Raw genomic sequence first — 17,692 nt, 5'->3', positions numbered from 1 at the left:
TGAAAGAGAAAAAAACAACTGAATAGTGAGAGATGACAACAATAAATTGAAAGAGAAAAAAACAACTGGGCCTAGCCCAAACAAATCGTGATGTCTAGTCCAATCAAAACTATCTTTTAAGTTTAGGGTTTAAGATTTAGGGCTACGCTAAACCCTAAACCCATTCTCACATTATAAGGAGAATGAGGGTAAAATTTTACACAAAAATCTATATTTGTTTTTATATAGCTCAAAAATTACAAGTGTTAGACAATTCAACGATGATTATAGTCTGGCTACAACGAGTACAAATAGTGCTGACTGACAGCTAGTGGACGACAACGAAATGTGGTGACAATTGATGGTAGTTGACATCTATGGAAGCTGATGTTCAACAATGACTAGCAACTGTTGAGACTAATGGCTACTCGTCAAGTCTTCTTTCCATAATAGACTTTGGAATTTCACTTCTCATCCTCATCTTCTCATCCCCTTAAGTGAACAAATGGGGCATTTTTATCTTTTAACACATAACTTTCCTAACAATGTGGTCAGATTATTCATTATAATTTCCATTGATCACATGTAATTTTTTAAAAAATTTTGGTGCCTTGATGGCCTTAGATATGAGTGTTCATAGGCTTGCTGAATTCCTTTCATCGCGATGCTTAATTTGACTATAAATATGTCAAATTTATAGCTCATTTGGTCATTTAATGAATGATCCAAAATCCCAATTGTTATTCAATGACTTGATTTTGGCTTGATTAGACTCAAATTAACATAGTTTAAATGTTGTTTGGTTCATCTTTCCCATACACTTAGTTTTATTATGATAACATTAGAACTTGGATAATCATGAATTTTAATTTGAAAGATTTCTTATTAAAAATGTATCGAGATTCAGGATTGATCATTTAATTTTTCTGTGATATAAGAATAAGACTCGAGTGGTAATTATTTAAATCTTCATATCTTAAAGTAGTTCTTTCTAATGGCGATATGAACTACTTCATCTTATATTTATCTCGAAGGAATGCTACCAATTTTAGAGAAGAAGACTCTGCCCTTAACTAGTGAATAAATAACAATTATTTGCTATTAGAAAAATTAAAAAAAATGCGAAATTTGAATGAAAGGTTTCCCAGGTATTTTAGGTGTCATTTGGTCTTTCAATTGGGTTTTACGATTTAACTCCAATTAAATGATCCATTATATAAATAACAATAAATATTACAAAAGTCCAACTATTTTTTATAATTATAGAACATGAGATTATAAATTGAGGCCAATAACTTGATATCTTATAATCATAGTTGAGGATGCTGAGAAGTATTGAAGGATAATGATAGCGGGTCGATATGTCAGTCAAACATTGATGATTGTGTGATAATAATCAAACATAATAATTAGGTGATAATGGTTAAATGATAGTAAATGAGCTATGATGGTCAAGTGATATTAGTTAGAACACGACAAACAAACAACGACAATTACAATTAATAACAATTAGGTGATAGCAATTTGGCGACATTGGTTGCTAATGGTGATGGTTAATGTCAAGCGAGAAATAGAGCTCTAACTTTATGCAGATCTCGTAACACTTTTTTATTTAAATAGAATTCTCTTACATGAAAGAACGGGTTTAAATTTAATGTTTAGGAAATGAATGTTTGTAATTTCTATTAAAATCTTAAGAAACCTCCTTCAACTAGTTCCTATGTATTGTCTCAATCATATAATGATAATATTTGCTTTGATCATATAATAATGTTGTACAATCATTCAGGGCTCTTGTTGCATTTAACTATACATGTGCCATTGAGGGTGTTGCATTTTAACGAATAGATAGTGTTGTAAATGATCAACAATAAAAATTTGGTCAAATATCGTTGAGGTTTTGAATAAAAAGTGGTTGTGGTGCAAGTGTAGGTTCCAAGCAATGGATCCAAATTTAGGTTTGATAGAATCCTATTTTAGCATCGAAATCTAACACCATCAAGGAGTCCTTACATGAGGTGGAGATTTGGTAATGTTCTTGTGTGAAAATGAAATTTTGTAGAGATCTGCTGAGATTCTTGCAAGATATATGCAATTATAATAATATTAAGGGCGTGTTTGGGGCGGTGGTGCGGTGCTGCCCCGTAATTTTTACTATTTGATAAAATTGCGTTTAGACTGCGCTCTCAAAAAGCTACAGCTAAAAGCTGCGTTTTTCAACTATATTTGGCTATGAGCAAGAGATTTGTGCTTTGCCATGAAAGACATACGTTGATGAGGCAGACAACAATGTGTTTCTTGTTGGCATCAACACTACAACAACTGAAAATCATAAGTGATGTTATGGATGGTGTTGGGTGGATTGGAGCTGATATTATCAATTGTTTGACTGCTATGCAAAAATTTTCCATGCGATCTACAAGGCCTGAGTAACTTGGCATCAAATCTAATGTGGTAAGTTATGACAAGAACAATGTTGGTTGTTACAATGGATCTAGCTACAATGGGTTGCAAGAGGACCATCAAGAACAATGTTGATTCTTGGTTGTGGGGGAGATAAAAACAATGGGTTGAAGAACAATGTTGATTCTTGGTTGTGGGGGAGATAATGAGTTGCAAGAGGACCATCAAGAACAATGTTGATTCTTGGTTGTGGGGGAGATAAAAACAGAACATCAAGATCAATCAGATGATCTTAGAGTCACAAACATATATTTGAGTTACACTGCAAACTTAAATTTAATAAGAATAAAAAAAAAGTATAGAAAAAAAATATTATTATTATAATATAAAATTTTAATTAAATATCTTAGGTTGTTGAAGCTCCCAAATGAAAGAAGCAAATAAGGAGGAATTTTCAAAATTTCATGAATTTTAATTTCTTCTAATCAGGTAATTATCATCTCCTAAATATTTATTATATACCCAATTAAATTTAACATTATTCCTCTCAAATTTTATTGTCATTTGATTGGAAAAATTCAGGGCTTTCACATGCCCAAAACGTGGCGGGATCCAATGCAAGTACCTCAACCGCACATTGTATCCTCGTCCTTTTCCATGCGCTTCGGTGCATCCACGGTCATCTTCAACACCATCCAAATCCAACGCTCAATATTACACCCGCATAAATTACCTATGCGAAGCACCCTCTTGGACTACCGGACACCATTACTTCTCATGATCGACAACTGAATAGGACCAAAAACCTCTCCTTTCTGCTGGGCGATAAAACCTACTTCCAAATTCTCTCGCGGTAGTTTACTTGGATCGGTTAAATTCCACTCTTCCTCCTCCCCATCCAATTCGCCGGCGGGAGCGAGAGGGATGGGGGGCGTTCAGCAGAGTCGGCGCCGGCTGCTAGGGTTTGTCGTGGCTGTGTTGACGGCGTTTATGTCGGCGGTGTTTCCTGTTGCGGGGAGGTTTGTTGTGGAAAAGAACAGTTTGATGGTGACGGCCCCATCGGATATGCGGGGGAAGCACGACAGTGCCATCGGGAACTTTGGGATACCGCAGTATGGAGGGAGTATGTCGGGGACGGTGGTTTACCCGAAGGATAATCGGTTGGCGTGTGATGAGTTCAGCTCTTCATTTCGGAGCAAGCCAGGCGCTATGCCTACTTTCCTGCTCGTCGATCGCGGAGGTAAACCCTCCTTCACCTTGTGCAGCTGGTTTAATCCAAAGTTTAGTTTGCCATGGCTTTGTGGGAAAGATTCTGCTTTTTGGTGAATTTTGAACGGCTTTCTGTTCATGAAATATTGGGGACATCAGTGGAAAGTACTATTTTTATTTTAGTTTGCCATATGCTCAACTTACGTATAGAAAATGAATGTTTCAAGTAAACATGTGGATATGAAGAAACATACTTTTGTGAGCATTAGTGGCAAAACTGCTTCATAGCAATGACGCAGCTATCTGATCCACATTTATGGATAAAGTGGATAACTGGCATAACTTTCCTGCTTATTTGATTCTTATGATATGTTATGTTTTCAGTTGCTCACTTGTTCCCTGCTTTAGCCTTTACTCCGGTCAATGATGTGTAGTCTGTGAGCTGGAGCCATTTACTTTTAAGTGAAATTCATACATACCACAAATCTTTTGCATTTACATATCTTACACCTAATGTTTGATGTTTCCATTTATAATGCTCTGGTGTCATGAACCTATGCATGAAAAAGTGTAATTCACTTTTAAATATTTCGTAGTAGTGGTATTTTTTATTTGATATTAAAGCTTAGAGAGTTTTGTATGTAAATATGAAAGTTTACAGTTTTGATATGTAAATACATAAGAGTTGTGTGGTATATATGTAAGACTTAATTTCTATTATGCTTGTATTATGCTTTTCTAATGTCTTGCCTCCAAGAACATTGGAAACTCTATCCGAAATACTTCAGTCCATTTTATTGACATCCTTAAATGCTGAAAGTCATTCTGTTTAATTTGCTGATTTTGCCATTCCTTTTCTCGGTTTTCTTTTTGGCGACGAACTCAGTATAATTAACTTATTTCTTGTTTGTTTTTCTCATTTATAGATTGTGTATTTGCTAAGAAGGTGTGGAATGCTCAGAATGCCGGTGCTTCTGCCGTTCTTGTTGTTGATGACACAAACGAGCCACTGATAACCATGGATTTACCCCACGAAGATGACGAAGCTGCAAAATATATTCAAAATGTAACTATTCCTTCAGCCCTCATTGACAAGAAGTTCGGGCAAGAATTAAAGAAAGCTATCTCCAGTGGTGAAATGGTCAATGTTAACTTGGATTGGCGTGAAGCTGTTCCTCATCCGGATGAACGTGTGGAGTACGAGCTGTGGACGAATAGCAATGATGAGTGTGGAGCCAAATGCGACATGTTGATGGAATTTACGAGGGATTTTAAGGGCGCTGCTCAGTTGCTCGAGAAAGGTGGCTTTAGTCAGTTTACCCCTCATTACATTACATGGTACTGCCCTGAGGCATTTCTTCTTAGTAAACAATGCAAGTCTCAGTGCATTAATCACGGGAGATATTGTGCGCCAGATCCTGAGCAAGACTTTAGCACGGGATATGATGGAAAGGATGTGGTTGTGGAAAATTTAAGACAACTTTGCGTGTTTAGAGTTGCGAATGAGAGCAAGAAGCCTTGGATTTGGTGGGATTATGTAACAGATTTTCACATAAGATGTCCTATGAAGCAGAAGAAATATAACAAAGAATGTGCTGATTCTGTCATTAAATCTTTAGGTGGGTTTGGTTTGGTTGATTTTATTCTCCTATTGATAGATAATCAAGTTGATACTAATTAATCTGAATTAGATATTTGTTTTTGTGTATTTACGCGTATCTCACACCTAAAGTTTTGTATTTACACACATAAAACTTAAATCTTTAATTTCACATAAAAAATAGCACTATTACCACTTTATAATTGAAATACTCCTTTTCATACATAGGGTTAAAGGCTTAAAGCACCAGAGCGCTATATCTGTGAATATGAAAAGGTGGAGATATGTAAATACATAAGAATTGTGTTCTACATATGTAAATTTTCTTTTTATGATCAGCCACAAATACTTGTGCTTATTGCATTCAGTGCAATAGTGTCTTTTCATGTCTACTTTCTATTCTTTTACAATACTTTTTTTTTGCTTCAAAATAAAAAAAAATAGTTATTAAATTATGTTGGTTCATCCAACTATAGTGATTTATTTAATTGGATTTGTAATTTTGTTTCGTCACTCATTCTTTTGCTCTACATTGAAGATTCTAGCAATAAAGTTTACTAATGGCTCACATTTGAACAGGGCTAGATGCCAATGAGATAAAAAAATGTATGGGAGATCCAAATGAAGATGCTGATAATCCTATCTTGAAAGAAGAGCAAGATGCACAGGTCCCTTTTTTCTTGTCTTTCCAGTCCTATTCTTTTTGACACTCTCTCTACTCTTCCGTGTATTTCTTGCGGCAGCATAATTTTTTAACTAACATTTGTGTGTGATTTTTTGTAAAATAAGGAACTTTATGACTGAATTTTATGCCTGATATTTTAAAAAAATATATCCTTATATAGATTGGAAAAGGCTCAAGAGGAGATGTCACCATACTGCCCACACTCGTTGTTAATAATCGACAGTATAGAGGTTAGTCCTGTGACTATCATACATTTGATTGAAGGGATATGTGCAGTTTGTTGTGTTATTCCTTGACCAGATACATGCAAATTGCAGGAAAGTTGGAGAAAAAAGCTGTGCTAAAAGCTATTTGTTCTGGCTTTGAGGAAACCACTGAGCCTGCTGCTTGTCTCAGTGATGGTAAGGTTAATAAAAGAAGGAAAATTTACATGCATATCACGCAATTCCTATGTATTTACATATCTACACCTAAATCTTTAATTTTTACATACATGCCACCTTACATATGCATAAAAAAGTTGCATCTCACTTTTTAAAAGTTAAAATGGTCGTATTTTTGGGGTGATATGGAAGATTTGGGGTGGTATAAATGTAAAAAAGTAAGGTTTTGTATTAGATATGTAAATATATACAAATTGGGTGTTATGTTTGTAAATGCCCCCTAAAAAATTCTTTGATTGCAGCATATGCTAATATTGTTCTTCATTTTGGACAGATATTGAAACAAATGAATGTCTTGATAATAATGGGGGTTGCTGGCAAGATAAAGCTTCCAACATTACCGCCTGCAAAGTATAAACCAAAAATTTTTTGAGATTAATTTTGCTAGAAGACCTTATTTTTGAGTTCTAATGGTTTAGCTAGTTTGCAGGACACATTTCGTGGTAGAGTTTGCGAGTGTCCTCTCTTCAATGGTGTGCAGTTTAAGGGAGATGGCTACAGCCATTGTGAAGGTAATCCTCCCTCGCTTAATGTATCTGCACCAATTTGCGCCTTTAGTTATGTGGATAATACAAAGATATATATTTGATTTTCATTTTTTCACATTTTCATAACCATATGACTGATGATTTAAATAAAAAGAAATAGAAGAGAATCCAGAAGCTCTAATCTTCAGAAACATCTTCTGAAGCTCTAATCTTTAGAAACAGCTGATGTTGTTTTACCTTGTATGATGCCCTTAATATCCTCTACCAGCTTAGCTTTTGAAATAGATTTGTTTGAGATTTTCTGATTTGTATGCATTTGTCTTAATGCGGCAGATAACTTTTTAGTATTTTATTTTTCTTTAGGTTATTTATTAACGGTACGCATTTTCTGATTTAGATGGATTTACATTATTTTTAGGAAAAATTACATAGATGGCACCCAATTCTTATTGATTTACTTATCTCACACCTAAACTTTCATTTTTACACACACAACACTTTGCTTATGGATGAAAAGATAAATTTGACTAATAAAAAATGATTATGAGTGTTACTTTTCATATGACGTTTGTAATTATGAAAGTTCAAGTGTGAGATAGGTAAATATGAAAGTTTTGGATGCTATGTATGTAAAAGCTCCTTATTTTTATTATTTAACCATAAACACATCTTTTATCATCTAAGTGACTTGTAACTGTTATGGTTAATAATAGGCTTTCAACTAATGTTTTCATGGAAATTGTGCACATGGATAATAGAAAATGTTGCAGGATATTGTGCATGTACGAATGCTGATGAATTTTTATAAGCATCCTAATGAATAGATTATGCCATAGATATTTTTCAGAGGAAGTTAGGAAAACTTAAAACATATATTTTATATGAATATTTAAATTATTTTTTTCCGATTAACTTGCAAATTATACAAATAAGTTTTATCATTTACTATATGTATCATGTTGATGAAAAATGTCATGTAATGCTTTATGTACCCTTGGAATTAACCCAAAGACAGGCTTTATTAATGTACTTATGATTAATATCAACAATTACCTTCTGAGTCACATGATCAAATTGTACAACTTCAATGGAATTCTTTTAGTTTCAAAATCATGGAAATTTAGGGCTTATTTGGTATCACTTCTATTTTTTATTTTTGTTTTTGCTTTTACGCTAACAACTTGTATGTTTAGTGCTTTTTTTGTATGTTTTATTTTTTTTCTTTAAAAACATTCAAAACATCTAAAATTTATTTTGAGTGTTCTTAAAAATAAGTGTACATGCTATACCATACTAAACATGTTTTGATTTAAATCAAAATAAAAAACAAAACAAAATATAAAAAAAAAATCTCAAAATATTTAAGTTTTTGAGATTTTGGGTTGTAGTCCTAACTTTTATTCAAAATCAGATTTAGTTGCATGTTCAATTTCAAAATTATTGTCTGATTTTATACTGGATGCCATTTAAGAATTGTTTTTGAATTTAAATCAACATTAGAAGGGGGGTCAATAGTTATTGCAATTGGACGACTGAAATATCTTAGAAACTCTGAGACTCTATGATATGCATCATCTGTTATTTTAAAATAAATTTTAGCTTTAAGCTCTGATGCTCTAAACCGCTAAAGCTCTGAAGAGCATTTGTTGAAAGTCTTTGTTCTATTCATATTAAGGATGGTAATAAGCGGCCCTGATACTAAGGGTTAGGGCATGATTTCCTTTTTAAGTCTGTTTAATGCTATGATTTCATTTTCAGCTACTTTATTCTTTATATTAAAATCTTATAAATTCTTTTTTATTTATCAGTATTTTAAGTCAATTATTTTGGGGTACAATAATTAGAAATGCTAAAAAGTCGAATCTTTTGAGCTTCCCCATATGTGCTTTGATCAGATGTAGATTAGAAGTATGGAATCATTACTAGAAAGTTATCTGTGAACAATCATAAATTGGCTTTTTAAAAGTATAGTTACGATGGAGAGTGCGGGACTTGTAATTTAATTTTCTATATTGATTATTATTATTGTGGCTACGTTTTTTTTATTTTTTCGCAACAGACTGTTGGGATTTTGAAGATCAGAAACATGAAAAATACGAAACATGTTCTCAATCATTGATAAAATCTTTAGATATTATCCAACTTGTGAACTTGTTGGATACTGAGTTTTTCGAGTGTGGTGCAAACACAATTGGAAAATTGTTTATTTGGTCAAGTATGGGGGCTGGAATTCCTTATTTGGTGATTTGTTACCCCCTTTTTTTCTCACATATATTCATATTAGTTTCACCCGTGAGTTATTTTAGTCAATGGAGCTACAACAAGTGCTATTTTGGCGTGACTCCTAATAGAGTTGTGCTTTTTATGTTTTTAGCTTGTTTTGTGAATTTCCATTTGGACAATTCTTAGGTTATTGTTTGGGCTAATTTTGTATAGTTTCTTATTTGCATAAAAAATGCCGGTGATCATTAAACTTGGTAGTTTTTCAACTGTGGATCCGAAGTTTTGATCTCTTAACCTTTTTTTTTTCATTGCATTATTCAAGTGTATTAGGATTCATTATGTCTGCTAAAGTAGGATATAATAACTGAGTCAATAAAAATATTAATACTAGATGTTTTTTAAATGAAATATTGTAGGTATCGTTCTAGAATTCAAGAGATTCATGGTTATATTTTTACATGTAGTGAGGGTATAATCTTATAGAGTTTTCAAATTGTATTGTAGTTCAGAGATTTTTTTTTTTGAAAATTATAATATTTTTATCTCTAAGAGATTAAATTTGGCAAATGAAAGTTAATGGACTTTCTGAATCATTTGGACGAAGCTTTGCTACTGGTATTATAGTTGTCAGTGTTGATTCTAACATGAAAAGTAACTTGAGATAGAGATGGAAGTTGTGGGTTTAGATCAGCTCAGTTAAGATTCAGTTTGAATGATTGTTAGTTTTTAGCCTACCAAAAAAAAAAGGTGTCGTGTTTGGGTTTGGATCAACCCTTAAGCCTAAATTTAGCACATTTGATAAATGTATTATTTTTTAGTGCTTTTTAATTGAAAAATATTTAGTTTTTATGTTTTTTTGTGTTGGCGTGTAAACACCATGTGATCATGATCCAATTCATGTTGGTCAAACATTTTGAGTTTGGGTTCATATTTTCAATCCAAATAGATCAGATTTGGGTTTGGGTTTCGGGTTGGGTTTACTCCCCTTGGGTCTGGTTCACGACATTTAAATCAGACTAATTAAAATGAATCGACACATAAAACATAAAATTAAAGAGCAATATTTAGTATTTCTTGAAAATATGTATCAATTGGACGATCAACTTAACCATTAGAAATAAATGATTATGGTGTTTTTCAATATTATGCAAGGTTGAGATGTTTTGTAATTAAATATTATGTCTGTAGACTATTATGTGCCCCTCATCTGTTTCACAAAGGTCCTAGATTTGAAATTAATGGCGAATTAAGCTATAGCACTGAAGATATTATAAGCATTTACATTATTCTTTGGATATTGAGAAATATGACAAGTTTGCTGTTAGAACTATTGCATCTGTTATTAATGTAACTCAAAGAAAGTTATTATCCTCTCTTTGATTTAGATCTGTTTATTACCCCGAATAATTACTTTCGAGAATCATTCAAATATATCTTAAAATACTTGTACACCCCTTTATTGTATTGAAATTTGTGCATTTGTAAGAGTAGTTTGTGCCAAATATATTTGACTTGTCTTTAGCTGTAAAAAATACAATTTAACTCGTAGGTTTTCTCGACGTCATGATCTACATATTTATATGAACAAATTTATTCTTAAAATAGTGACTTTTTTGATGAACTTTTTATTTCTTGCTTCTGAATAAATCTATAAAAACTAAAACTAAGAAATTTAAAAACCTTGTTACATTGAGATTTCAATGTTTTACTTTTACCGTGCATTCTTTGTAAAATTTTATAAGAAAATTCTCATGAAAATTTTAAGAAAAATTATTTTAAGATCATAAATAATAAATTGATGCGTTATTGTTATAGATTAAAAAATTGAACTCACATTGATTATAGTCTATATGCATAAAGATAAAGCTTTATGTATAAATGGGATAATTATTGAGGTTTGGAGGGTCATGTGGGTGTTGCAATGGTTTGATTAGCAAAATTTAACCATTTAATTTTGAAGTCTAGATGGTAGATTGAATTTATGTATTTTAAGAATGCTGTGAAAATTAATGCAATGCATTTTGATTACCCAAAGCTATGACATTGAAAATGTTTTTTCTATTTTGTTGGATGTGAAGTTCAAAGTTTGACATTCAACCAAAATGATGTGTTAAATTTGCCTCTTCAACTCTTAAATAATAATAATAAAAAAAGGATTTACTGGATGTTAAGAGCTATTATTGGAAGGATAGCAGAGGGTGATGATGATATATGCTAGCTTGGGTGTAACATTTTCAGAGAACTTGGCAGAGTGCTTTACAATTGTATGAAGGAGAATTAAGTCTAAATTGAACGATTCTGAACTTGGTGGATAAGTGTGGCTTTGAGGCGAATTAAATTCCAAGCTCAATAGAGAAGTGTGACTTGGAAGTGTAAGTGTTGATGAACTTGGAGGTGAAAACGATGAAGGAAAAGTTGAACTAAGTTTACACAAAGTAGATGTTCGTGGTTGTGCGGCGAAGGAAGTCAATGAAGAAAGGAAAAATCTCTCAAAATGAGCAAATTGTGTTTGCAGCTAAATTTAGATTTTTATGGTATTTAAAATTCGTCAAAATTTATTTTGCCACTATTTTGCATTTCGCCAAACCAAAAAAAAAAAAAAAAAACCTTGCAAACCTTTTATCCCCTATTTTGCATTTCCCCAAACCAAAAAAAAAAAAAAAAAACCTTGCAAACCTTTTACTTTGCATTCATAATACTTCATATTAAGCAACCCATATGAAAGTGCTAAATAATTAAGATATTAGGATTGATGAAGCCAACTCTAAATAGATATGATAAAGTTAGTGATGATGAATATATTAATCAATTTTTGGACTAGGATATGACATCAAAGGCAACCAAATTATTACTCAAGTTAATTAGTCCCCCATTTTTCTCAGGAAGGCTCAATTTTAATATTTCTAGCTGCATTAATTCGGCATATTAGTGTTAGTTTATGATTATTCTTGGGCTTTTGTTTACCCTAATCTTGACTGACTACTCTTATATAACAAGCAAGGTTGTCATGGATTTGTTTGTCTAAATTAAAGCAAATTTTTTGCGTTAGTTAATTTGCAATTTCCATGATGATTTGTGATCTGAGAACTTGGATTTTTTTTTTTTGTTTCAACTCAAGATTGAATATTTGTTGCCTCTAACTTTTAATTTTTAACAAAAAAAACAAAAAAAAAATAACACTATTGCTAGACTCTACAATTTGAGGGGGCTAGATTGCAGTTCAATCGTACTGTCGACCTTCGTATGAGCTCGAAAACTAAAATCGAGCGGGGTTGATAAAATTGGTGTGTGACGAGTCATAAAATACACGAATCAAGTTCGATTAGCATCCATCATAATTTAAAGGACATTTCATGCCTCCATTCAGTCAATTCGAATAGAATGGTGGCTCCTAAAATAAAATGAGAAACTCTTTGCCATAAAGGTTAAACATGAACATGCTTATGCTTGAGATTGACGACACATAATTTAAAATTTTTAAATAGTGAGTTTCATGTGGAATATATATATATATATATATATATAGTGACTTAAAAAAAGGTATTATGTATATAATTAAAATTATGTTAATAATAAAAGATAGATAAATAACTAAAATCAAAATTAGCTAAGCCCAACTCCATTGAGCGCTTGCTCACCTCCTTTCCTCTCTGTTTTGTAGCTCGTAGTATCCCTTTTCCTTCCTGTTCTTGCGAACACGTATATGTGTGTGTGTGTGTGCGCGCACGCGCATGCAATTTAGTGTTTTTCATGCAAATAATCCACATATGTGTGTGAGTGGAGATATATATATATCTATATATGTATATGTATGTATGTATGTGTATAACTATCCTCTTCAATGTTGATCCCCACTTCTCCAACCTCCATCCTGTAAAACACTTGAAGCTCTCCTCTCTCCAATTTTGCCAGACTCAACACCTCCTCAAACCTGCATGTGAACCATGTCCGTCTACTATTCCTAACTTGACAGTAGCTCCCTCTCCGAAATTGAGCTTCCCCTCATCGCGAGGCTCTTCGTTTCATTTCTCATGTCCATTCTTTTCGAGAGAACCACATCAATCATTCTCTCTCTCGAGCAAAATCCTTATCATTTCTTTGTGATCAATTTGAGCACAAAAGTTTTATTCCAAATTAAAAAATTTAAAAAAAATCCAAAATATGTACCAGTACGACGTACATTATTTCTTTGTGCGGTGGGAAAAGTTTACAAGATGTTTATTGGCTTTCTAAAGGTGAAACCTTATACGTACATTTCTTAGCATGGTAAGGAGGAGAATGCTCGATCACCAATATAAGTATTTGTACATGATTTACTTATGGTGGGGGAAATTTTGCTTTTATTTGACTTTTTTGCTGGTTCGAAGGCCCATAGATGTATTTCCTTGCATGGCGACATAACAACTTTTGGTTATCGCACAAACCATCCATACACATTGTATTGAATTCATGTATTATATTACAGACTGTCGACTTTATCTCATTCACAGAGGATCATGCTTATGAGTAGAGTTTATTATTATATTTTTTGAAAAATGTTGTAATATTAAGATTAATGATTTATGTTAAATTTATTGATAACAAACTTGATAATTTCTTATAAATATAAGGATAAAATATCCCCCAATTTTTGTATAGGACCATTATTCAATCATTAGTTAGTATTGTCAACTTCGGAGGTTATCAAACTGACTAAATGTTAGTTTGATCTCGTCAATTTTAGTCCTTATATTACAGACTCTGTCCTTATAAGGAGGGTTATCAGACCGACCAAGTGAAGGTTCAGTTCTGTCAACTCAAGTTCTAATCAGAAGGAGGATCAAATTTCAACTGTGAGGCTTCATTGCCTTATTGATAAGACAAATTGTGCATCATTCTCAAATCAAGTATTTATGTATTTTACACATCGATGGGAGTACATGCAAGTGATCGAAAGAGTGCAAGTTTTTTTATGCAATTGTGTGATACACTAATTACTAATTTTTGGTACATTCATAAAGTACTTGTGCACAACTTTTAGTGTGAGATCTTTTAAAGTCAGCCCGTGTAACATTCTCTGATCGAATATTTAAGCTTTAACCACATCGATCGTTGCACATGCAAGTTATTTTTAGTTGGTTTTTGGGCTTTAATTTTAAAGTTTTTTGCACGTCTTTTCTGAAAAGTAACACGGCTTTTGAAGCATACAATTTAATTAAAAGATCACCTCATGAAGTAAGTGTAAGGTTTAAAAGCATGCAAATTTGTGCAAGTTATTTTTAGTTAGTTTTTGGGCTTTAATTTTAAAGTTTTTTGCACGTCTTTTCTGAAAAGTAACACGGCTTTTGAAGCATACAATTTAATTAAAAGATCACCTCATGAAGTACATGTAAGGTTTAAAAGCATGCAAATTTGTGCAAGCATTCTAAAACTTGCAAAGTCTCACTCTGAACATCTCCAATCAGACCTTCTATTTGCTTCTAGATACATTATGCGGATTTGGTGGCGAATTGGGTGAACAAGTATCTCAAGGGTGCCGAGTGATATAAATTCTGTTATTTTTAATGACTTTCACTAATTATGACGGTGCTTAGAAGATTCCTTTTTTCCTTTTTATAAATAAGGAGCAAGGAGAGGTTCATTTTTTCCACAATTCACTTGAAAGCTCGGGGTTTGAGTGCTTGTAGAGTAGCGAGGATATTTTATTCTTTCTTGTGCATATGCAAGCTTTCCTGTTTGTTTCAATTTTTCTGTAAATTTGTTATGAAACTTTCTTTTTATTCAATTAATTTTTTATAATTGTGAGATATGTTAGATATTCATTTTAATTTTTGATTTTGCAATTTATTACTTAGTAAAATTTCTGTTATGTTTAGTCCTTTTAAGTTCAATTTAGATCCTATTTAGGCTAATCTAAGTCTAGTGTCAGTCTAAAATTTGACAACATTTTAGCACCATCTCCCTTGGTGGGGAGTTAATTAAGCAAAATGGGTTCGCCCACAATGCAAACAAATGCGTGTATGAGTCGCTTGCAACATGATAGGAAGCTATGTATCCGTCACACAGAAAAATGTTGGTACATATTTTTGGAACTACAAAAGACAAATAAATTAGGATTTCCATGTCACACTAAAAAAAGTGTGTAGAGTATTTATATTTATGATCAAACATCCTCCTCCCTATCATGCTAAGAAAAATATGCATAGGGTTTCACCAAGCAAAAAACAAACACATGTAACAAAATTTTCCTGACATGCAAAAAAATGCACGTACATTTACTTAATTTGGAGTTTCATTAAATTTAAATTTTCAATTATACTTTAATGATCACTTTGATCACAGTGATATAATAATATTGTGTTAAAGAGAGAGAATAAATAAATTGATTGATGTGGTTCTCTCAGATAGAAGGCACACTAGAAATGGGAGGAGCCTCATGTTATGGGGGAGCTCGATTTCAGTGAGGGAGCTATTTTTGATTTAGGAGTAGTGGATGGTTTGGGTTCAGGTTCAGGTTTAGGTTCTGGCGCAAGTTTTAGGAGGAGATGAGCTAGGTTGAGTAGCTGGGTAAAGGAGAGCTTCTTGTGCGGTACATGATGGGGACTGGATAAGAGAGGATCGATGTTAGGCAGGTTTTTGTATGTGCTTATAGGATTTCTCGCCAGAATGATTCACCATGAACTGTTTAAATTAATATATAATTAATCAAATAGAAATACAAATTAATAAATCATTCAATATTTTGAAAGACGAACTCACCAAATAGCAATTAATTGAAGCCTTTGTCAAATAGAGAAAGATTGAGTAGAGTTCTCTTAATTTTATTGACTGCTTTTTTGGGTTTTCCAAAATTTCTGACTCTACAATGGCCATTGCCCCCCCTCCAGTTATCTATCAAAGTGATTGATTGAAGCTTATTTTCATTTAGGAGATGTTCTTCTGAGGAAGCTTGGAGTAGTTTATAGGGTTGAAAAAAGTAACATAAAGAAGATTTTTGCATCTTGATTGATGGAGCATTGTTGGTTTTCTTTACAGCCTTTGTTTGATTGCTGGTCAGCGGAGGTGATGCATTCCTGTTATTTGGGGGTAAAGGGTGTTTAATCTCATTGTTTGCCACTCCTTGGTTATTCAAGGGTAGAGGAAGTACAATTATGATTGGACTTGCAACCTTGATAAAGCGCAATCTTTTTTTCCAATAAAAAGTAGTGTGACGATGGAAGGAAGATGGTCGGATCCCTCAATGGAGCTTATGCAAAATTTTTAGGTTTTCAATTGATTACTTGTGATCGGAGATGATGCTCAGGGATGAAAGAAGATTATCCTTGTTGCCTACAACCCTTTAATTGCTTAGGGGCCATTTGGGTCACTTTTATTTTTTGTTTTTTTTGGTTTTTGTTTTCTTTTGTTTGTTTATGTTTTAATTTAAAATAAAACATGTTTGGTTTGTTATAACTTGATGAGTTGTTTTTAAAAACACTCAAAATAACTTTTAGACGTTTTGAGCATTTTTAAAAACAAGATTATTTGCTTTTGAAAAGAAAACCATGCAAAAAAAAGCACTAAACAAACATGTTTTTAAAATAAAAGTAAAAAACAAGAAACAAAAGTAACAGTGTTCCCAAACAAGGCCTTAGGTAAAGAGGAAGTCTAAGTAGTGGTCGGAAGTGAAAAATTAATTGAAGACCGACATTTCTTTTTAGCAAGAAGAAATGTTTCTACCTTAAAATATATGTACATGAAAAGATTACACATTTGAAATGTTTAAATGAATTTAAAATAATGGCCAAAAGGTATTTCAAGATCAAGATAGCTATGAATGCATAATTTCTCCTGACTTGGTTCACGTCATTAGTTTGGCATGTAAATTAAGCCCCACCAAATATTTCTTTCAAGATGAAAGTTTTTTCATACAAAGCACAACGCAATGATAGTAATTCTTATGTTTTTGCATGTTTCTTCATACACTTGGCTCAAAATTATTGTTTGAAATTGTACACTATGAGGTGCATGTTAGTGGTTTTTGTGGCTTTTTTTTTTCTTTTTAATGACTTGGATTAAAACTTGGGTGCTTGTGGAACTTTGTGCTAATCGTACGGTAATTTGTAATTAAATCTATATGGCTAAATCTTATGTATGCTTGTCACTTGGATAATTAATGATAGGTTCGTTCAATATGACTACTTTGGAACAATGGTTAGATGCAAATTGGGTTCAAATTACATCAATTAATAATTTAATAATTTATTTATTTGGTTTTGTTTTGTCCAAATTTAGTATGATCACTTTATTCAATTTTTTTTTTTCGTTTAAAAACAAGCACTTAATGGTGTTCTATTGAAAATGTGGATTACGTGTGAATCAAATTATATGTGGATGGTTGTTCATTAGAAGCAAATGCAACATGGCTGGCCAAACTTCTGGCATCTCTAGTTGTACAATTCATATAGGGTGGTAATCGAGCTGAGCCGAGTTGAGTGGAGTATATCATTCGGGTTAGTAGAATCATAACTTTTTAGTTCAAGCTTGAGCCGAGCTTTGACATATATGCTCATACCTAGCTTGTTTTATGTTGACCTCATTTTTAGTGAGGTCTAATCTTTCTCTTAGGATTTAGGATCTAGCATTAGGGATCTCTCTTCGACTATCTTAGAACCTTAGAAATGGGACCCGCCTCATTCTAAAA

The 17,692-nt window shown here is 32.7% G+C and overlaps 1 protein-coding gene across 1 annotated transcript in view; it reads left to right on the top strand.

Moving 5' to 3' along the window:
• The first annotated feature begins 3,193 nt into the window (after positions 1 to 3,193).
• The window catches only part of LOC110021327 (vacuolar-sorting receptor 3-like), a 29,765-nt gene continuing 15,266 nt past the window's right edge, over positions 3,194 to 17,692 (top strand). Inside the window, exons 1-7 of the mRNA XM_020719774.1 lie at positions 3,194 to 3,622; positions 4,518 to 5,210; positions 5,771 to 5,859; positions 6,037 to 6,106; positions 6,194 to 6,277; positions 6,594 to 6,670; positions 6,750 to 6,831. Of these exons, the coding sequence (XP_020575433.1) occupies positions 3,307 to 3,622; positions 4,518 to 5,210; positions 5,771 to 5,859; positions 6,037 to 6,106; positions 6,194 to 6,277; positions 6,594 to 6,670; positions 6,750 to 6,831 (1,411 nt within the window). The 5' untranslated portion in view covers positions 3,194 to 3,306. The remainder of the gene's footprint in view (positions 3,623 to 4,517; positions 5,211 to 5,770; positions 5,860 to 6,036; positions 6,107 to 6,193; positions 6,278 to 6,593; positions 6,671 to 6,749; positions 6,832 to 17,692) is intronic.

The sequence above is a fragment of the Phalaenopsis equestris genome, unplaced genomic scaffold (genome assembly GCF_001263595.1).
Source record: "Phalaenopsis equestris unplaced genomic scaffold, ASM126359v1 Scaffold000134, whole genome shotgun sequence".
Classification (NCBI taxonomy): domain Eukaryota; kingdom Viridiplantae; phylum Streptophyta; class Magnoliopsida; order Asparagales; family Orchidaceae; genus Phalaenopsis; species Phalaenopsis equestris.
The sequence above is the reverse complement of the archived record's forward strand: the minus strand, read 5'-3'. Positions and strand labels throughout refer to the sequence as shown.